The following is a 22,314-nucleotide window of genomic DNA, read 5'->3' on the forward strand; positions in this document are numbered from 1 at the left end:
CACAAATTCTTTAATATTCCTCCTTTAGAACAGGGAGCTTCTCTCCTCCCCCTGAGTGTGAACTGGACTTAGTGACTGGCTTTTTTTTTTTTTTAGATTTTATTTATTTATTTGTCAGAGAGAGAGAGAGCATAAGCAGGGGGAGTGGCAGGCAGAGGGAGAGGGAGAAGCAGGCTCCCCGCCGAGCAGGGAGCCCAATGTGGGACTCGATCCCAGGACCCTGAGATCATGACCTGAGCCGAAGGCAGACGCTTAACCGACTGAGCCACCCAGGCGTCCCTAGTGACTGGCTTCTAACAAACAGGTATGGAAAGGGGAAAATAGTAACTTTGTATGGAGGAAGCCCAGAAAACACCACCCTAACGAACCAAGCTATCGTGATTAATGTCACTAATAAGACATATTGATATCATGCATCCCCAAAAACATGCCATGAGGAGGAAATATCACTTCTGTATTCTTGTCCAAAATCCAGAACCTCATCTCTACTCATCAGAAAATCTCAGAGAAAGCCAAATCAAGGGACATTATAAAAAAATAACTGGCTGCTTCTCTTCAGAAGTGTCAAGGCCACAAAAGAAAAAAAGATTAGGGAACGTCACAGACTGGAGGAGACTAAGGATGCACGACAACTAAGTGCAATGTGATATCTTGAACTGGATCCTGGAACAGGAGAAGAACATGGGTGGAGAAACTGCTGAAATCTGGCCGAAGTCTGGAGTGTGGTTAACGGCAATGTGCTGATGGTAATCTTACTTTTGACAAAGACACCAGGGCTATGTGAGATGCTCACCCTAGGAGAAGCTGGGTGAAGAGCAGACAGGAACTCGCCGTGTCTTTACAACTCTTCTGTAAATCTACAGTTATTTCAAAATAAATAGCTATGACATATTTTCTGGAAGGTTCTTCAGCAGTCTCTTCAGAGTCGTTATCAGGTAAATTTACATTAACAGGTCCATATTCTATTTATACCTTCTGGAGTGTGGCTTTTTTTTCCCCCTTCTTTTTGAAAAATAGCATTTCTAATGGAACATGGTTCTTCTTGGATTTTTTAAAAGCCACTGTGGGAACCAGATGTGGAGAAAAGATGGCTCAAAAGCTGACCCAAGAAGAGAGAATGCCTTTATTTGGGGACGGAAGCACCAAGAACTTGCAGCACATTTTGAGTCAGTCAAGGTACTCATTGGACCTCACGTGTGTTTAAGGCTTGAGGGGACAACAACAACACAGAATATGGTTACTCACCAGGGCAACTTTCCTTTGTGGTTTCAGCAGCTTCGGTTTATGGAATGTGGTAGCTATGGGAGCTGTGGAAGGATGTCAAGGGTTTAGCTTGCATTTCCTCCAGGACTTGTAACACCCACGTAGCATGAGCATCACAGACATACTCTGTGGAGACTCACGCACCCCCCCCCCCCCCCCCATGGAAGAAGTTTGGTTTCTGATCTAGGCATCACTGGGTGCCCCTCCATGGAGAGCAATCCTCCCCTAGTCTTTGGACATGTCATAATCTCCCAACAGCAAGGTCAATGAAACAACTCTGCATAAAACACTGCCAGCTACCAAGAGGTCAGGTGTGCAGGTGAGAACCAGGTATGTTTGGTAAAGCCTGAGGCCGGGAACTTCCCTGGGCTTCATCCTAACTACACAGTAACAGTTAAAGCAGTGACCCCGACCCTCAGAGCAGCCCTCAGAGGTCATCAGGGAGGTGGGTCTTATTGTCCCCATTTAACAGAGGAGAAAATTGAGGCTCTTCCCCCCCAAATATCATGTAATGAGTACTTCAATGTCTTGGAACTTGAACTTGACCTTGAAAGTTAGGCAGCCTCACCTCCAAGCCAGACTCTACCACTTAGCTCTCTGAGGCTCACTCTCATCTTTTGTAAGGTAAGGTACTATCTACTCTGATTGAATGAGACGTTACGCAGGGTTCTCTGCCCCCTTCCCTCCCCCAGGCCGACAACTTGTCATGCCTCCCAGAATGCCCAGGCCTTCCAGCCCCTCTGTCTACCCAACATGTGTTCAGCCTGAGCACCAGTGGCTTTTAGCACAGGACCCCAAGGATCTCTAGGGGACAGTCCTAGTACTTCCAACTACATTTCAAACTCTTTGAGGTATGAACATCTCCAAAACTGGCCACAGTTATTTTAGGAACTATCTGTAAATGGTCTCAGTTCTCCTAAGACATGAGCAGTTCTCCAGAAACATTCATCTTTCTCACCTATGTTGCTCTACATTACAACTGGAATCAAAGACTAACCCTCATTTTATCCCCAGAACAAATCCAAAATAAACTACATACCTGGTTTACATCCTTAGAAAAATCAGAGAGGCTTCATTCCCTTGAATGAACCAAGAAGATGTTGATACCCCTTTGTCCCACCCCACTATGTGTGAGCATGTTAATAGTTCAAGGTGAAGTACATTGTGGAATCAATCTGTGCACATTGACCTCCCCCCTCCCATCTCCCCACTAATGCCATGCTGGGCCAGTGCACCACCCCCAGCCCCACCTCGGTGATGGGGTTCAGTTATGATCAGAATCTAGGTGGGGTTCTGCAAGCCATATCATCAGCAGATGTCACATCCTCCATCTGTCTACTCCCCCTGTCCCGATCCCACTGCAGACCCCAGACCCACTTCTAGATCAGCCGTGCTGGCTCCCACGTGGGTAACTGTAGGCTAGCCTCCTACCTTTGGCAGGCACTGCAGGAGGAACGTCGGCCTTCTCCTTCCGCCTCTTGCCCTTCTTGGGTTGCAGTGGGGCCAAGCTGGTCACACTGGTCACGGTCTCCCCTGAGCTATATAAGAAGAGAGTCCTGGTGAAGGCAAAAGCAGGTTTGTTCCAGAAAAGGGGAAAGGAAGCCATAGTTTCTGTGGGCTTCCTGAGTACCTACGTAAGGTGAAGTTCTCTTACAGCTGGACTGGGATCACTCTATGTTGGTCTCCAGAGATGCTGGGAGGTCTAGTACTGACCTGTGGCTAAGATAAGGATGGTGAGGTGAGCTAGTTAGTGATGTATAATGTGCTGTTTAACGTTCAAAGATCCCTGGAGAGATCCAGGGCCAGCTTGTCTACACAGTTACAGATGCAGAGATTGATGGTTTATACAGGTTGCATCAGGAACACAGTCTGGCTTGGTCACATCACCAGTAGGGTATTAAGAAACGATTAGAAACTTCTGCTTGAGCTACCCTAAAACCAAGATTTGCACATATTTTTGTGGTTCACAATCCACAAATAGAGCACCTCCTATGCAAGGGACAAAGGACTGTGGGAGCTGCACCCAGAATTCTCCAGGGTCCCCCATGATTGTTCACACTTTCTTTTCCTGCTGTAACTTTACCTTTAGTAGAGAGTAAGCGGCTTCACCCTGAGGAGGGCTGTGGGTGTTTTCAGTTATCTGGCCCTGTGCGATCACTGTGCTATCAGGTTCTTTGTATGTGTTACCCAGAATGATGGTACTGATAAGCCTTATATTGCAGGTAAGAAAACCAAGATGTAAAGGCGTTAAGTGACAAAAGTTACACACACAGACTGGCTTGATGGGAAACCTTGATGCTACATGTGGGCTGGAGTCCACGCACTTCCTTGAATGGCTATCACTCTTAACTCAAATGTGTCGTATTGGCTCCCGCAAAGGCCCCTTTCAGAATCTCTTGTCCTGAGACACATGTTCCAGCCAGGTAGGTGCAGTTACCAAGAGAGGTTATCTCCCTAATACATAAAGAATTTCTAGAAATCCATAAGACTATGACCAACTGCCTAATAATCAAAATGAAGGAAGGCAGTAAGCAGTTATCACATGAGAGGAAAGGCTCTTACCTATGAAAACACGCTAAGGCTCCTTCACGAAAGGAAGCCAAATTAAAACACACTGCACTTCCTTTCTCCACACATCAGAATGACAATAATCACACTGGAAGCAAAGCACTCTTTTGCCAAGGATGTAGAGAATCGGGCACTCAGAAGTAGGGCTGGTATGAGTGTAAACCCTTCCCGAAGGAGAATAACTTGGCAATCAGAATAATTTGGCAATCAGAGCTATAGAGGCTTATACTCTGACCCAGCAATTTCACTTCCGGGAATTTATTCTGTGGATATCCTTGCACGTGTATGAAATGTACATGTAAGAATCGTCCTTATGGTGCTGTTGTTGATAGCAATGGATCAGAAAGAACCCAACTGTCCATCAGCAGGGGACTGGTTAAGGAAATGGTGGTGAGTCTACAAATACACATGTGGGGTTCTCTGTAGCTGCAAAGAGGAGTAAGAAGCTATTTATGTGCTGATGAGGAAAGATACATTGCTAAGTGGAAAAGCTGGGTGTTAGACAATGTATAAAATGTGCCCCTTTTTGTATATAAAAATAGGGAAAAATAAAATATATATATTAGTGTTTGCATATACATGCATAAAGAAATTCTGGAAGCAGTCCAAAGAATTTTAAAATAGTGGTTCCTGGGGCACCTGGGTGGCTCAGTCGGTTAAGCGTCCAACTCTTGGCTTCAGCTGAGGTCATGAGATGGAGTCCCACGTCCAGCTCTACACTCAGCACAGAGTCTGCTTGGGATTCTCTGCCTCTCCCTCTTCCCCTGCCCCTCCCCCCATTCGCCTGCTCATTCACTCTCTCTCAAATAATAAATAAATAAATAAATAAATAAATAAATAAATAAATAAAATTTAAAAAGTAAAATAAAATAGTGGTTCCTTAAAATGGGGGTGCTGAGGAACGAAGCAGATGGGAGACCAGGCAGGAAGAATTATCACTATATATATTTTTAGTCAATTATTTAACCTTTTTTTTTTAAAGATTTTATTTATTTGACAGAAAGAGAGGGAGAGCACAAGCAGGGGGAGCAGGAGATGGAGAAGCAGGCTCTTGCTAAGCAGGGAGCCCAACGTGGGACTAGATCCCAGGATGCTGGGATCATGATCTGAGCCAAAGGCAGATGCTTAATCGACTGAGCCACCCAGGCGCCCCAATTACTTAACTTTTTAATTTTAATTTTTAAACCATGTGATTGTATAATCATTAAAAAAACATAATCATTGCAAAACAGTAAATTAAACACAAATAAATATCTGCATACACTTAAGAGAAGGTAGGCTATTCTAACAGAGTTCTAGGGTTTTGTTTTGTTTTGTTTAACATTTTATTTATTTGACAGAAAGAGACAGTGAGAGAGAGAACACAAGCAGGGGGAATGGGAGAGGGAGAAGCAGGCTTCCTGCGGAGCAGGGAGCCCGACACGGGGCTCGATCCCAGGACCCTGGGATCGTGACCTGAGCCCAAGGCAGATGCTTAACGACTGAGCCACCAGGCGGCCCTAGAGTCCTAGGGTTTTTAAAATTAACAAACACTGACTCACGCATTGTGGGAAAAATTCCAAGAATACAGATCGTGCTGAGAGTCCCCAAAGATGGCTTATTTTTACTGGGAACTGAAACTCCAACTGGCCATAAGTTGAGAGTAGAGGGTCAATTGTGTAAACTCACAAATAGGCCAAAGGAATGTGCGTTTACAAAACGCTGACCAAGAAGAAACAAGGGATCAAAAACTCTCAGAATTGTATAAATACACAACTGCAGGTACAGCTTCATCTCATAGCTTTAAACTCTTTAAGTGTTTATTTTTTTCTTTCCATTATAAATTAATGCACGTTCATGTTTTCAAATGGTAATTACAGGCATGGAGAAAAAGGAAAATAAATAAGTCTAGCCTAACCAAAACACAGCCTATTTAAATATTTCTAGTCTTTTTCCTCTTTCTTGCTTAATTTTTTTTAATGGACTTCATTTTTTTTTTTTAGAGAAGTTTTAGGTTCACAGCAAAACGGAGCAAAAGGTACAGAGATTTTTCATATGCCCCCCCACCCCCCCCACCATATGTGCAACCTCTCCCATCATCAATGTCCCCCGCCATGGTGGGACATTTGTTATAACTGATGAACCTACATCAAGACATCATTAGCACCCAAAGTCCATAATTTGCATTAGGGCTCCCTTTGGGTGAGTTCCATGGGTTTGGACAAATACATAATGTATCCACCGTGTAGTATCAGACCGAATAGCTGAACTGCCCCCAAAACCTCTGTGCTCCACCCATTCATCCCTCCTGCCCCCCAACCCTTGGCAACCACAAATCTATTTACTGTCTCCATAGTTTTGCCTTCTCGGCAATCTTACATAGGTGCAATCATACACTAGGTAGCAGCTTCTTTCACTTAGTATTTAAAGTTTCCTCCAAGGGGAGACGAACCATGAGAGACTATGGACTCTGAGAAACAAACTGAGGTTTCTAGAGGGGAGGGGGTGGGGAGATGGGTTAGCCTGGTGGTGGGTATTAAAGAGGGCACGTTCTTCATGGAGCACTGGGTGTTATAGGCAAACAATGAATCATGGAACACTACATCAAAAACTAATGATGTAATGTATGGTGATTAACATAATAAAAAAAAAAAAAGAAAAAGAAAAAAAAATAAAGTTTCCTCCAAGTCTTTTCATGGCTTGATAGCTCATGTCTTATTAGCCCTGAATGATACTCCACTGTCTGGATGTACCACAGCTTTTTTATGCATTCCTTTACTGTAGAATATGTTGGCTGCTTCCAAGCTTGGGCCATTATGAATAACACTGCCAGCAGTGTTTATCCATGTCCAAGCTTTCGTGGAGACATTAAGTTTCAACCCTTCCTTGATTTTTATACATTGTATTTTTTTTTGTCATAACATATTTATACTTTCGTGCCCTTCTTTTTACCTAATCTCTCTTTTCCATATTGTTACATCCTCATACTATTCCGGTGAGAAGCTATGCCACGGTCTTCTCAGCCAATCCCTGACATCTAAGTAATATTGATACCTGAGTAATATTGCCATAAATGTATTTGTGCATCATAGTTTCCCACTCTTGGACTTTTGTTTTAGGTGAGAGTCTTAGAGCTGGGATTACTAGTTCATGGGGGAGGACCATTTTAAAGGGTGTCTAATCCCCACTGTCCAAATGATCTCCAACAAGTTAGTACTACCTCACAGCCACTGTGGACGAGGGTATCTCTGTCTTCAGCCTAAATTCAACACCAGGTTTATCAGCTTAAAAAAATTACTCGCTTAATGAATAAAACTGTGATCTCCCTTTTACGTGCATTTCTCTGACTGCCAGTGAGAATGAGCATTTCCAGCATGTGTCTAATCGTGTTTCCCCTTTTACGAATGACGTATGGACATCTGCTATCATGTATTAGGGTCCTGAGTTTTTCCTACAGGTTTGCATGCACCTTTCACATTGGTCTGACATATTTATTGCAAACATTTCCCCCAATTCCCTTTGAATTGTGGTTTCTTGTTAAATGCACAGTGACTTGTTTCTTTTGCTAAAATCATTCAGTGTTTTCTTTTTGTCTGTTGCCTCTGAGCTTGGATCGTCCTCCCCAGCTGCACCTCACACCCTGCAGAATCAAAGATTTCCCCTTCCTCTTCTCTTTTCTTGGACTTAGTTCTTTAGCTCTTTAATATAAAATGAAAGTTTTGGGACATCATTTGTATAAATGCGTGCTTTCAGGCCCAGGGCGTTCAGTAAGCTGAAAAAGATCTGCTTTGTCATCACCGTTTTCCTTCAGAACAGCAAAACTGCACTAAACTAAATTTAGCTCTAATTCATACTTCAACAATGAGAATTCATATACAATGAGTCACCCCCCCCCACGACATGACAGATGATTTTGCTCACAGAATACTATGTCTCCCACTGAGCCAGCAAGACTGGCAGAAATTTTTGACAAAGAAACTCCACATTATGATTCACTTACCAGAAAGTTATTCTATATCTGAGATTGGAACAGGACTGTGTTTTGTCTCTGACACAAGGGAGTGAGCATTGCTGGAGCCAGTCAAACCCAAAAAGATAGAGAACAGGCCGGAAACTCCATCTAAATGAGAGAGCTATGTGGTTTCCCTGTGGAAAACAGGGCTGTCTTTCTGGCTCCAAGCAGGGCCGCGTGGCTGGCATGCGTGTGTGACAGGTATAAGGTTCTGGCCCGGCTACCCCCATGGGCGTCTCCCTCCCACAAGCGCTGGGCACCTCTGCTCTGCGCCACATGTGGTCGCATCTAGTGAATGGGCACTGGACAAGGGGATTGGGTCTGCACTAAAGCAGGTTCCACTCTGATTAGAGGGGTGACCCTGGGCAAGTCACTCGCTTCCTGGGCCTCATCCCCCAATCTGTAAAATGGGAAGACGTACACTTGCCATTTATCACACAGGGTTATAATGAGAGTGAGATGGGCTAGCGGAGCCTAAATTGGACGAGGTGCACGAAGTGGCTCGGTAGCACTAACCCAACTCTCTGGTGTGTGGGTGCAGCGGGGGGAGGTTTCATGCTGTGCCTCGGGGAGAACAATGCTGCCCCTTGGGTATCTCCTGACACCATGTCGTGGCCCTGAGGGGAGGGCTGCAAGTTACAACTTAAAGTTCGACCAGAAAATCTTTCCACCCAAGATGGTACAGCATGCCCTCCTACTGCCCCAGAGACAGTGGTGTCGTCTAGGAAGCAGCAGAACACACAGCCGGTGGGTAAGGAGGAGGAAGAGGCTGCACCCCTGAGCAACGGAGAGCTACCCCAGGACACCAGATGAAGCAGGCAACCTGGATTTTGCTAGGTATTGAGCACATTGTGAGCAACTGTATTTTGCCAGACTTAAATTAATAAGAGCTCCATCTGCCCCTATCCTGTGCAAGGCACTGTGAGAAGTGTGTGATATCCAGAGTCTTGGACCCTCCCAGATGGGGAAAATGAAGCCTCAGAGAAGTTCAGGCAGGAGATGCGGGATCTGATCCAGGTTGGCCTGTCTCCTTGGCCCTGAAGCAAGGACTCTGGGTCCAGCCCAGACAACAGAGAATAAGAAAACTAGGACAGGAAGAGGGTAGATCAAGCCAGATACATAATGGCTGCTCTGGGCATTTAGCTCCCTAAAGAGAAGGTACTGAAAGGCGAGATCAGCATTCCACTGCATGTAAGTCTGTACTAAATCTGGGACTGTTACAGCTGCTAAAGCCCTGCCTGGGTCGGGGGAAGAGGGGCCAACCTGAGTGCTGGGCACTTGGAGGCAGGAGCTGGGGCTGGTGGCCCAAGATTGGGCAGAGGAGGAGGGGACCATGTTCTCGTACCTGGAACTATCTGGAATAAGTGATGTCAGCTGTCAAAATGGAGGTGGGAGGGGGTAGGCTGGCCATGTGGAAATTTGGCACCTCTACTCTATAGCTAAGAGTGTTCGGGAGTAGAAAAAAAAACAAACAATAAAACAGCACAAATAGAACTGATACCCCCCCCCCAAAGAACACAATTATAACTAAGACTCATAGACCCAGCCACATCTTGCCTCCATAACTAAATATGAGATCAAAGCGCCCTCATATGGAAGCACAGTGCCTGTGGCATAGAAGTCCTCATCCAACCATCAGTGACCCTCCTAATGCCCCGCCTCCCCCTGGGATAATACGAGAGGGGCGGCTAACCACTAGTGCCGAGGAGCTTTAGTACATCCAACCCTCACCCCCCACATGCCAAGTGTTTCCTTTGGTCCAGGGCAATCTTTGTGCCTCAACACAGGAACTACGAATCAAAACCTTCCTTGAGGTCTCTTTAATCTCGTTTCCATCTAATGAGCCGGCACCCTCGTCCCTGGGCACACAGCTGTCTGTCCCATGCCGCAAAGCAAAGGGATTTGTTGCGGTTTAAACTGGGATGGCCAGAGATGCCAAGTGTTGTTTGTCAGTCAAACGAACCCAGCCCGGAAAGCCCTTGGGGAATGGCGCTGGTCGTGGTCCTGCCGACACCCCCCAACCCTGGGGCTGCTTCTTGGAGCCATCTCCTCCCGAGCCCTTCTTGCTCCATGCCATCTTCGAAAAAAATCATTGCTTTAGTTGCCTATTGCATCTGCAGAAATGTCCCCGTGCTTCCTTTCCTCCGGCCCCCATGGCTCAGTTTTGACACAGACGATGCCCGATTTGGGTCCCCAGAGGACCAGGAGCTCCTTGCCAACCAGCTCTGAGCTCCCTTCTCCAAGATTTCCTGCAGCACACTCAGCACCCCGTAACCCTGTGTCCTGCAACGTCAAGTGTGCAGTCTTGAAGGAGGAACACTGGTCTCAACAACGATGGTGGCAACTCACCGTCATTACCAGTTACGGTCAATTATATCTCAAAAAGCTGTGGGGAGAAGTGCGATTACAGCCCCCCAGCCCCAGGCTGGCTGTCACTGAGAAAGGCCCATGACTCATGCAATGGGGCAAACTTCCTGACATCTCGCTCTAGGCTTCCGGACGTGCTCTGTGGGCCTCCCCTGCCACTGGACTACTCGAGGCCAATGGAGACCACATGCCAGAGCTGCTTAGAAGTCGGAGAACTCCCCTCTCAAGATGGATGAAGGGTCCCACTCCCGTGACTCCCTTGACATGCCAAGAACATAGAACCGTGTCTGGTATGCAGTGAGCATGTAAGAGGTCTCACCTACTGTTATCTTACCAGTATTATTCTCATCATTACTCTGGAATCTCCTCTCAGAGTCCTTGAATAGGGAGCCAGACATGACAGAGTTCTCTTCAACTCGAGCCCAACTGGTGCCCCTACCCGAGCCCGGCAGACCCTTGGTGGTCACGGTGCATTACTTTCTGCTGCTTCCATCCTACCACGTCTTTGTGTGCACATTCCAAGCAACATCAGAGGAAAGCTGCTCCTTTGTGAGAGAGCTGCTAAGGCGTCTCCCCGGCCACAGCCTCCATGGCCTTTTACCATAAATGCTTCACACAACCCGAGAGGTTCTGCGGGGGCCTCTTTGTTAAAGCTCTTCCTCGCCACTCCCTGCCAGCTTTGTGAAGACTGAGCAGATGCTTTGCCAGGCCACTGGTTTTGTCTGTGAATTTAAAATCTCTGAATACAGCCTGGGAAGATCAGGAGGCACTTGATTAATATATATTGGTTCCATGCAGTGTTCTCGTCTTGGGTTGAAAGAATAATGGCAGAGAGAGGTCACTGGGGGTATGTGCCCCGCATCTATCGCCTGTATCCCTAGGGCTGAGGGTATGTGTTTGGGTGGGATTGACCCCAGCCATCCTCTGGCCACTGTGCTCGGTTCAGGCTGGTCCCCTAACACTAAGGTGCGATTGGGTTTGCTGTCAGGAAGGGAGACAACTCCTTCATTAGGCCAGAAGGGAATGCACCTGCTACCACCTTTCTCTTCCCAAGGGGAGCCAGCCTGGCCTGAGGACATGCCAGCCCTTGAGGCAGCACTGCCCAGAGACAGGCTGGGAATGGAGGCCACCACTCTAATGACACTGCGTCTCCTAGACAGAGCTTCCCTGAGGCCCACCCACCGCAGCATCCCTAGTTACATGAGCCAGCCAAGTCCCTTCCGGGGTAATAGCAACTGCACTAGCTCTTCTGTCACCTGGAATCAAAAGGTTCTTAAACAGTCCAGAGGGCTAGCTATTTATCTAAGAGTTGGCAGTTTTATTCCTGTTCTTAGTCTGGGGAGACTAATTTGTGCCTTGCAGGGTTTTATGAGGATTCGAAATAAACCCCACGAAGTGTTCAGAAGTGGAGGTGCGGGGGCACACGGTGAGTAATTATGAGGAATTAGGCCACAGCCACTGATAGCTTATTCAATCCTCAAAGCGACCCTGAGCGATAGGGACAGAGGCAAACTTGTACCCATTTTGTGGAGGGTGAAAAATTCCCAGAGAAGCCAAGTGGCCCAAGGTCACCAAGCTGCCAGGTGGCATGGCTCCAGCTGACACCAAATCCAGGTGGAATGTTCCTTACGTTACTCGAGGAATAACAACCAGGCTCCCTCTCACAGGCCGGCTCTCCTCATGCCTGCCTCTGCCTGAGGGCTACAGAAGGGCACCGGGCCTGAGAGCTGAGGCAGGAGGAGGAGTGAGGATGAGAGGCACAGCAAGGATGTCAGAGACGCAGGACGCGGGCCAGGAGACATAACGCCCGCATCTGCTATCCCTGCACTCGCCACCTTCCATGCTCGGGTGAACGTGGCCAGAGGGGATGGCGTTTAGCATGTATGTGGGCTAAAACCAACCCAACGACAGCAAGGGCTGGAAGCATTCCCAAATTGATGCCCGTGACCAGAGCGCATTGACCTTTCAAAGTCAAGGGGATGGAGGGCAGCTGCAGCCATGGCCAGCATCTGTGGCCGTACCCTTCCCACTTCTCCTCTCACCGCCCTGACTTTCTGTAGCGTCTCCTCCTTGTTCATCTGTGCGACTGACAGCACTGAAGCACTCACAAGCAAGCCTGAGCTTCCTGGGCTGGCATCCCTCACGGCTCCATCTCTGCCCAGCAAAGACCTCACCACCATCCACACTCTTTGTGCATCAGTTTTCATCTGTAGAATGGGACAATCACAGCACCCACTCATGGGGCTGTGGGGTGAGGAATGAAGATGGTGTGTGGCAATGCTTAGCCCCGTGCCCATCCCCTGGCCTCTGGCCCTGCCACCCCCTAAGACTCTTCTCCCTGATGCTCTGCCCTGAATCTCCAGGGCACCTCACTCCTGTGGACCAAGTGCCGCCAGACCCCCAGCCTCCCACCTGCTGTACCCCTCTCTCCCCACTTCCGTGTGCTGCACTCCCCCAACCCTCTTCTGGAACACTCTTACCGCTTCTCCAATACTTGGCCCAAATTTCATCTCCAGGAAGCTTTCCCTACCACCCACCGGCCCGGAAGATGGGGTTAGCAGCGCCCCCTCTGGGTGCCCGCATCAGCTGTGTGGGTACCACATGGGTGCTGCCATGGTTTTGCTTCTCTAGTTCTTCCATTTGACGCCGACCTCAAGGGCGTGGGCTGTGTGTTATTTCATCCTTGCCCTACGGGCCTTACAAGAATTCCTACATAGATGAATCACTCGTAAGTATGACTGAATAATAACAGAACCACTTGCATAGAGCTCACCATTGGAAGCACTTTATACAGACTAACTCATTCAATCCTCCCAACACCACTGCGTGCTAGGGCTACCTTTGTCCCCGTTTCCTCAGAGAGGTCGAACAGCTAACCAAAGGCATACATCAATCAGTGTCAGAGTCCAGATTTGAACCAAGGCAGGCTGGCCCCAGAATCTTCAAACACCCCAGCAGATTACCTTTCACAGAAGAAACAAATTCTGTAATACCACCACTCTGCAATATTATGAAAATGAAGCAAGCTAGAGCTGGTATGTTTACATTCTCTCTGAAATCATCTCTGCCTTCACGCTAAGATCCTGAACAAATCAGTTATTAATTAAATCCCATACTTCGACTGGAGGGGTATGTTTAAAAAAAAAAGTCTCTGATGGTTCAGAAAAAACTAGAAAATGCTTTAAACCAAGCTCACAAACCACAGTAACCCTGGGCCTATAATTTATCCAACATATAAATAGTCTGTGCCCCTGCGCCAGAAAACATGAAGAAAGCTTGGATCACTTCGGTCTTGTAACTGCTGTTGTCGGCACAGGGAACATACTGCCCACTTCAATTTCTCCCATTTGCAAATACTTTATTATCTCAAACCCGTAATAAGAAGTCAAGCAACAGGTCAAGAAATCTACTGATTAGGAATTGCCTTTTTGGTACCCATGTCCATCTTCTTGGCAACCTTCCTGAACTTACCTACAAGAAAGAAGGTATCTGGATCCATGGAAGAGGTGTCATGGTGTGGGGACACACCACATCTCTATGCAACTGGTGGCATTTCATTTGAAATTTGACTTTCTGGGACCTTTAGGAGCAGTTTCATGCTTACCCATTGAGCCGCTTTCAGGGAGCTGTCTTCCTTGGGGAAGGCACATTTAAAATCTTGCAGAACCTTGAGAGGCTCCCTCTGGCCCAGCCTTCTGCTCCAGAAGAGCACTTAGCCATGGGAAAGGAACAGCCTCTCCCAGCCCCAAAGTCAGTGCCACCCCTCCCAGGAGATGGCAACTTCCGACGTCAGGAACGACACACATTCAAGATGAGACTCGTTTTCCTTCTGTATGAACTTCTCGCAACAAGTCATTGAAACCCCTAGGGTCTCCAGGTTCTGCCCCAGTCGCTCGGCAGGCCTTCTCTTGATGACCGCAGCCTCAACACCAGCATGGCCTCGTCCTGAGGGACCCTTCCCTGTCTGAGGGTTTCCGTTCCTGGCATCCTGCCCTGGCCCTGAGCTCTCTGCCCATTCTCCCTAAGGAGGAAGTGGTCAGAGGATGAGAAGAACTTTGATGCTGATAATAGCTGGAGACTCTACGGGCCCAGCCACCCACTGCCAGAGCACAGATGGAGCTGGGATCTGGGAGCCCCCTGGCATGACAGGGGCAGGAGGCAGAGCACAGAGCTGGCCAGAACCAGCTGGAAGGCAAGGACTGACCAGTTCACTAGCGAGGCACTGTGGCAGGGAATCTGGGCTGCATGAAATCAAATTGGCCTGAGGCTCTGATCAGGAAGATGAATACAAGTCAGCAGGGTTCCTCTGCATGGTCCTGGGGGGCAGTGGAGTAAAGGCGAGCTTTCCAGAGGTTGATCTGTGGGCTGGTCCAACAAGAGACATGCCCATGGAGACAGCTTGACTAGGGCACTCAAACAGACTCGCTAAGAGCACCAGCTGGAAGAGGGGCAGCATCTGAGTGGGCCTCTGTGGTCATCCCTGATATCTAGCAGGTAGCCCAGGCCTGGGGAAGACCAAACTCTCCTGCCCACAGTCTGGGGAACACCCTAACTGTACTTCCAGCCTTAGCATCAGCTCAGAATAGGGGCAACTCGAGGGTAAGACTTAGGAGGGCAGGCAGGAGCCCAAAGGCCTGGCACTGCTTGCTAACAATGAAAAGCCAGACAGGAGCCCACAAAGCAAGCAAATCCTCAGAAGCACTGGCAGGCTGGCCCCTCACAGCCTCTGAGCTCCCCAGCCATAACCCACCGCCCCCATCTGAAATGCCAGTCCTGAGGGCCCTGTGGAGCATATGCTTTTAAAAAGAAACAAGCACCTTTATGGAGAGATAATTCAGTCACCATAAAATTCATTGATCTTAAGTATACAATTCAATAATTTCTGGTAGATTTATAAAATGGTGCAACCATCACTACAATCTACTTTTGGAACATTTCTATTACCCCTAAAAGTTCCCGCTTGCCCATTTATAGTTAATTCCTTCTCCCACCTCAGCCCTAAGCAATTATTTTCTGGTCCTATGAATTTACCTTTTCTGGACATTCCAAATAGATGGTATCATACCATATGTAATTTTTTGCATCTGGTTTAGTTCGTTTAGCATAATGTTTCTGAGGTTCATCCATGCGCAGAATGTACGAATGTATCAGCAGTTTGTTCCTTTTTATTAGCAAACTGTATTTTATTGAGTGGACTTCTAAATGGTGTTTATCCACTCACCAGTTGTTGGCTATATTTAGATTGTTTCCAGCTTCTGGTTATTATGAAGAAAGAAGCTGTGAACAACAGTATGTATGTCTTTGCGTGGACATATGTTTTCATTTCTCTTGGGCAGATTTTCTGGGTCATATGGTAAGTTTATGTTTAATGTTTTAAGATACTACCAAATTGATTTCCAAAGCAGCTACACCCGTTTAAATCCCCACCTGCAACAAACAGGGTTCCAGTTTCTCCACATCCTCACCAACACTTGACATTGTCTTTTTATCACCTTTGCAGCAGGTGTATAGTAGCATCATACTGTGGTTTTATTTGCACTTCTTAATGACTAATGAACATATTTTCATGAACTTGTTAGCCATTTGTATATCTTCTTTAGGGACCTATCTATTCAAATCTTTTTTGTCCAGTTTTAATTGTGTTATTTGTCATCTTATTATTGAGTTGTAAGAGTTCTTTATGTATTTTATCCCAGCATTATTTGTTGAAAAGATCATGCTTTCTCAAATTTTAAAATAATTTTTGAAGGCCTGGTATTTTTTCCTTTAATTCTTGATATATTTCACCAGTAAAGTAATGTGGGCCTGGGCCCATTTCAGTTGGAAAGATTTTAGCTAGCAATTCAATTTCTTGACTTATTACAGGTTTATTCACTTTATAGCTTTGTTTTTAAATCCATTTTAGTGATTTGTGTCTTTCTAGGAATTTTTCCATTTTATCTATGTTGTCTAATTTGTTAGAATCAATGTGTTCATAATATTTTCCTATAATCCTTTTAACTTTTGTTGAGTCTGTAGTGATTCCCTTTTTTTTTTTTTCTTTTAAGTAGGCTCCACACCCAGCACAGAGCCCAACGCAGGGCTTGAACTCATGACCCTGAGATCAAGACCTGAGCTGAGCTCAAGAGCCAAATGCTTAATCGACTGAGCCACCCCAGTGCCCCAGTGATTTCTTTTTTGCTTCCTGATTTGGTAATTGGCTTTTTCTCTTTTTTATTTTCATGTATAGTCTAACTTAAGATCTGTCAATTCTACTGATCTTTTTAAAGAACCAACTGGTTTTATTGATTTTTCTCTGTGCATGTGCGTGTGTGTTTTCCATGTCATCGATTTCTGTTCTAATCTTTATTATATCCTTTCTTCTGCTTACTGTGGATTTCACTTGCTCTTCTTTTTCTAGTTACTTATGGTGAAAGCTTAGGTTATTGATTTGAGGTCTTTCTTCTTGTCTAATATAGGGCATTTAAAGCCATAATTTTTTCTTTAAGCACTGTTTTAGCAGCATCTTATAAGTTTTGATGTGTTTTGTTTTCACTTGTATTTAATTCAAAATATTTTCTTTTTTTTTTTTTAAAGATTTTATTTACTTATTTGACAGAGAGAGATAGTGAAAGCAGGAACACAAGCAGGGGGAGTGGGAGAGGGAGAAGCAGGCTTCCCGCTGAGCAGGGGGCCCGACATGGGGCTCGATCCCAGGACCCTGGGATCATGACCCGAGCCGAAGGCAGACGTTTAACGACTGAGCCACCCAGGCGCCCCTCAAAATATTTTCTAATTTCTCTTGTAATTTCTTCTTTGTATTATTTAGAAGTGTGTTGTTTTAAATTTCAAAACGTTTGGAAATCTCCCAGATTTCTTTCTGTCATTAATTTCTATTTAATTCTATTGCTCAGAGAACAAACTTTGTATGATTTCTTACATACATAAAACTTGTAAATTTATACGGATTTGTTTTGTGGCCTAGCTATATGGTCTGTCCTGGAGGATATTCAGTGCACTTGACAAGTATGGTGTGTGGTCATTGGGTAGAGTATTCTATGTCAATCAAATTGCTTGATCTTCTGTGCCCCTGTTGATATTCTGTTTAGGTATTCTATCAATTACTGAGAGTGGACCATTGCAATCTCCAGCTATTCAATTTTGTTTTTCTTCATGTATTTTCTTCTTTCTGTTGTTAGGCCCATATACATTTATAATTGTTGTATCTTCCTGGTGTGTTGACCCTTAACAATTTGAATTTCCTTCTTGGTCTCTAGTCATATTTCTTGTCTTAAATTATATCTTATCTCTTATCTGATATTAATTTAGCTACCATCTCTCTTATTGTTACTATTTGCACGGTATTATTCTCTTCCTTTGGGTGCTCTCCATTCCCCACCGCACATGTGTGTTGCGTCAGCTAGAAACGCACTTGCCCCAGCTGTGACCAAAAGCTCAGGCTAGTGGAGCTGTTGGGCCTCCCTGCTCAATCCCCCTGCGAAGGTCACCTCTGCTACTAAACATGAGCACGGCACACTGCTCCGAGTCACAGGCACCCCTTTTTATCACAACAGAGCATCTGGGGGTCCTCACAGCACCCCTGCCCTGAAAGAAGCTCACCAAGCAAGCAGGAAGAGTATCAGAGCAACTGGAGGCCAAAACCCCACCGAATTCCACCGTGGTCAGCAGCAGCTCAGCAGTTTTTCAAGTATAAAAGCCTCTCAGTTTAGTACATACCTTTGGCCTTTCCAGAGTGCTAGAATAGTTATTTTTGTGGATTTTGTTCAATTTTATAGTTGCTTTTTTGGGGGAGAGGACTTGATGATCTCCTCAGTTGGCCATAGTCAGACATCTCTCCCAGGGACACATGCATTTGCACTCACTGCCTGGCAAGTTCCACAAAGCAGGGATTTCCGTCTCTTTTCTTCACCGTTGGACTACTCTAGATGACGATCTGGTAGAGTGTAAACTCTCAATAAAAGAAGTTTGCATTTTGATTTTAGTAACAGGGTTCCTCTGGATCCCAAATTCAGCAGCAGCAACACAAAGCAGTCAGGTATAGGGACTGTTGGGGCTGAAAACAGGATCTGCCAGGGACATCCAAATTCACATTTAACTTAAGTTTTTATGAAGGTAATTGTAGATTCACATACAGTCATAAGAAATAAAGCAGAGATCTTGGGTACACTTTACCCATTTTCTCCCAGCAGTCTCCCAAGAACCAGATTTTGATTCATTGATTTTTCTCTATTGTCTTGCTATTTTCAATTTCATCAGTTTATGCTTTGATCTTTATCATTTCATTCCTTCTGTCTGCTTTAGGTTTATTTTGCTCTTTTCCTAATTTCCTGAGGTGAGACTTCCCGATTGTTGATTTGAGGGCTTTCCTAATTTCTTATGTAAGCATTTAATGCCATGTATCTCCCCTCTGCACTGCTTTAGATGCATCCCACATGTTTTGTTATGTTTATTCTCATTTTTGGTCAATTCTCTGTATTTTTTTATTTCCTTTGAGACTTCCTTTTTGATCCATGTATTATTTTTAAAGTGTGTTGTTTCATTTCCACATGTTTGTATGATTTCTATTGCTTTAAATTTGTTGAGGTTTGTTTTAAAGCCCAACATTTGATCTAAGATAGACTAGATCTTATGGTGAATGTTCTGTGGGGGCTGGAAATACAAGTGTTCTGCTGTTGGTGGTCCAAGTGTTCGATATGTATCAATTTGGTCCTGTCGGTTGATTGTGGTGTTTAGATCTTCAATACCCTTGCTAATTTCCGTCTAGAAGGTCTACTGGTTGCTGAGAGGGGTTGCTGGAGCTGCCAACTGTAACTGTGGATTTATCCATTTCTTCTTGCAGCTCTTTCAGTTTTTGCTTTATGTAACTTTGTGGTTCTTCTGTTTGGTGTGTATATATTTAGGATATTTGTCTTCCTGGTGGATTGATCCTCTCATCATTATCTAATGTCTGTCTTTGTTTCTAGTAAGTTTCTCTGCTCTGAAGTCTATTTTATCATATTATTAGTATACCCACTCCTGATTTGTTTTGGTATTGTTTATGTGGTATAAGTTTTTCTATCCTTTTATTTCAACCTACCTAAGTCACTGTGTTTGAAGTGAATTTCTTGTAAAGAGCATGTAGGTGGGTTGTGTTTTTTTTTTAATCCACTCTGTCAATCTCTGTCATTGGACTGATATATTTAAACTGTTTAAGTTTTAAACTATGTAAGACAAACAGTATGTTAGCAATTAAGTCTGCCATTTTATTATCTGTCTTCTGTTTATTTCCTGTGGTTATCATTCCTCTGTTCCTTTAATTTACTGGAACACATTTTAGGACTCTAGCTTTATTTTTCTATACTGTTTTTGAGTGCATTTTTTCATAGTCACTTTAATGGTTGCTTTGAGCATGATAAATAAATGTGTGACTTACCAAATTTCTCTCACTTTCAATGAAGTGTAAAAAGCTCACTCCTATTTAGGTAACTTGCCCCTCCCCACTTCTAAATATCTTAATGCTCTTCCTGAGTATCAGATGGTTTTGTAATTTTTGTTTCAATTATAAAATATTATTTTTAAAACTCATGAGGAAAAGAAGAGCTTACTTATGGACCCATATTTCTGCGCTACTGTTCCTTCTTCCGTCCTAATGTATCAAGTCTTTTTCTTCTATTTCAAGAATTTATTTTAGCCTTTCTTTTAAAGTAGGCCTGATAGTGACAAATTCATTCAGTTTCCCTACATCTGAGAATGTCTTTATTTCCCCTTTATTCCTAAAGAACAGTTTTGCTGGATATAGAATTTGTAGTTGACAGTTCTTCTCTTTCAATATTTGAAAATGTGCCACTTCTTGGGCTGCCTGGTGGCTCAGTCAGTTAAGTGCCCAACTCTTAATTTCAGCTCAGCTCATGATCTCAGAGTCGTGAGATCAAGCCTCTCATCAGGCTCTGCGCTTAGCAAGGAGTCTGCTTGCGATTCTCTCTCTCCCTCTGCCCCTCCACCCTGCTCATGCACTATCTCTCTCCTTCACTCTCTCTAAAAGAAAGAAAGAAATAAAATCTTTTAAAAAAGAAAATGTGCCACTTCTTTCTGCCTTCCATCGATTCAAAGGAAAACTACACTGTCATTCAAATTTGTGTTCCCTGTAAGTAATGCATTGTTCCTCTCTGGTTGCTTTTAAGATTTTTTTTGTCTTTCATCATTTTCTTCTTACCACCTTTCAGAGTCCTCCTGTGGTTGTCTCTGACATTATTTTCAGGGTTTACGGTTGTGCTTAGCAGGGAAGAGCAGGGAAAAACTGACCTCTGCCATTGTGTCTGAACCAGAAGTCTCAAATTTCTAAACTCTGAGTTTGTAATATCTACTGTAACTGTTATGTTATCTGTGAGGTGTGCTCCACCAGCTAGAAGGCTAGCATCTCAGCACATATATTTCTAATGGCCACATTCTGCAGAGCAGGGCATAGGGCAAGCAGGCACTGGTGGAAGGGAATTAAGAGGATTTGTGGTCAGAAGGCATCAAAGTGGTTCAGTCCAGCTGCTACCTTCTTCCTAAACAGGGGTAACAGTCCTCTGAACCAGCATGAGCCATATTTTCTCTGGACCTTCTGGGGGTGATAACCAGAGTCTGGAATCTAGAAACATGCAAGTGCATGAAGAACACACGTTTTTAGGCCAATCTGCAGACTAATTTGCAGACCCTTAAGTAAAGATACAAATTTCGCCAATTTCTTGGTAATATCAATAGAAAGTAAAATATCAAAGAGTTTCATTTGAAAAAAGAAAGAAAATATTCCTACCTGTTCTGAGGACATTTCACCAAATAATGTCTCGCTGTAAAAAGAAAAGAAAAGAAATAGAAGATGGTAAATAAATGTTACTCTAGATATATATGCTCCAGGAATCCCCGGGAAATGTAGGTGCCCAGGCGTTGCTCAGATGTTGGGACAAGCCTCTTCTTGGGGCTTTCATACTTCTCTTTGGATGAGTACTGCAGAACCATAGCACAGACGCCACATTGACTCGATAATATTCCACACCTAGATTGAGCCAGGCATGAAACCATACACCCCAGACCTCCTAGTTTGATATCCCAAAACAGTCCTTTTTTTTTTCCAAGCCAGGTTAAGGTGGGTTCTAACCTGGAAGGTCCTGGAGTAACAGTCACCCAACTTCAAAGCTCTGCCTTATTCATGAGAAAGACTTTGGGGATAACCTATTTCCACTTAGATGCTCCTCTCTGTAAACTGGCTTTTTGTTCTCTGATCAACACTCTTCCAGGGGGGCCCTTGGAAAAACAGTCTTAGAGCAAGACATCCTCCACAGTAGGTCTCATTAAAAAAAAAAAAAAAAAAAAAACAGATTCTAGCAGCAGAGGAAAAATAAGAATACCTAGGCAGTTATCCTAATAGGTATCCAATCTAAGCTCACAATTGAGTTCACTTCAAATAGAAGTAAAGCCATGGGCCGCGGAGTCGGGTCGTGGATCATTACATCAATGGCCCCAATGAATCACACCTCCCTGTGTCTATCTACAGCCCTGTGAAACTCCGCCCCCACACTGGGCTTGGCCGCCAGATGTGCTTTGGCCAATGAAACAATAACCAATATGTCACAAGCAAAGGCATAACAGGTCCCTGTGCTCTGAGGTTTGCTCATTTGCTCTTTCTCTCATTGCAGGGAACTCTTCTGCTACCGCATAATGAAGCCTGGCTAGCCTACTGGGAGATGAGACCACATTGAACAGAAGCAAGTCATCCCAGTGAGGCCCCAAAGCAGCCAGGCCCCAGCTGATCCACCAGCAGGCTGCAGCTGCAGGAGCGACTCCAGCGAAGACCAGAAGAAATGCTCAGCTAAGCCCAGCTGAAATCTCTGACCTACAGAATTGTGAGCGAATAAAATTGTTGTTTTAATCTACTACACTTGCAGTGATCTGTCCTGCAGGTGACCAGGGTAGGTTCCAGACCAGCATGACAGTCTCAGCTGTAGAGAGGGCTTTTTAGGTTTACCTGTTACAACCCCTTATTAGTGCATAAACTCTTTCTGCATCCTGTTTACTAAGCACCTACTCTGTGCTGGGTAATTTACAGATGTAGCAATAATAAAACCATAATTAGTATTTACTGAACACTTCATATGTTCCTGGCC

General features: G+C 44.9%; 1 protein-coding gene across 1 annotated transcript in view; it reads right to left on the bottom strand.

Annotated features, from left to right (window-relative positions):
* The window catches only part of VSTM4 (V-set and transmembrane domain containing 4), a 91,847-nt gene that overhangs the window by 31,537 nt on the left and 37,996 nt on the right, over positions 1-22,314 (bottom strand). The window contains exons 5-7 of the mRNA XM_021699965.2: positions 20,967-21,000; positions 2,695-2,801; positions 1,246-1,307 (exon numbers count right to left, since the gene is read on the bottom strand). Coding sequence (XP_021555640.1) covers positions 1,246-1,307; positions 2,695-2,801; positions 20,967-21,000 — 203 coding nt within the window. The remainder of the gene's footprint in view (positions 1-1,245; positions 1,308-2,694; positions 2,802-20,966; positions 21,001-22,314) is intronic.

This window comes from Neomonachus schauinslandi, chromosome 6 (genome assembly GCF_002201575.2).
Source record: "Neomonachus schauinslandi chromosome 6, ASM220157v2, whole genome shotgun sequence".
NCBI classification, from domain to species: Eukaryota; Metazoa; Chordata; class Mammalia; order Carnivora; family Phocidae; genus Neomonachus; species Neomonachus schauinslandi.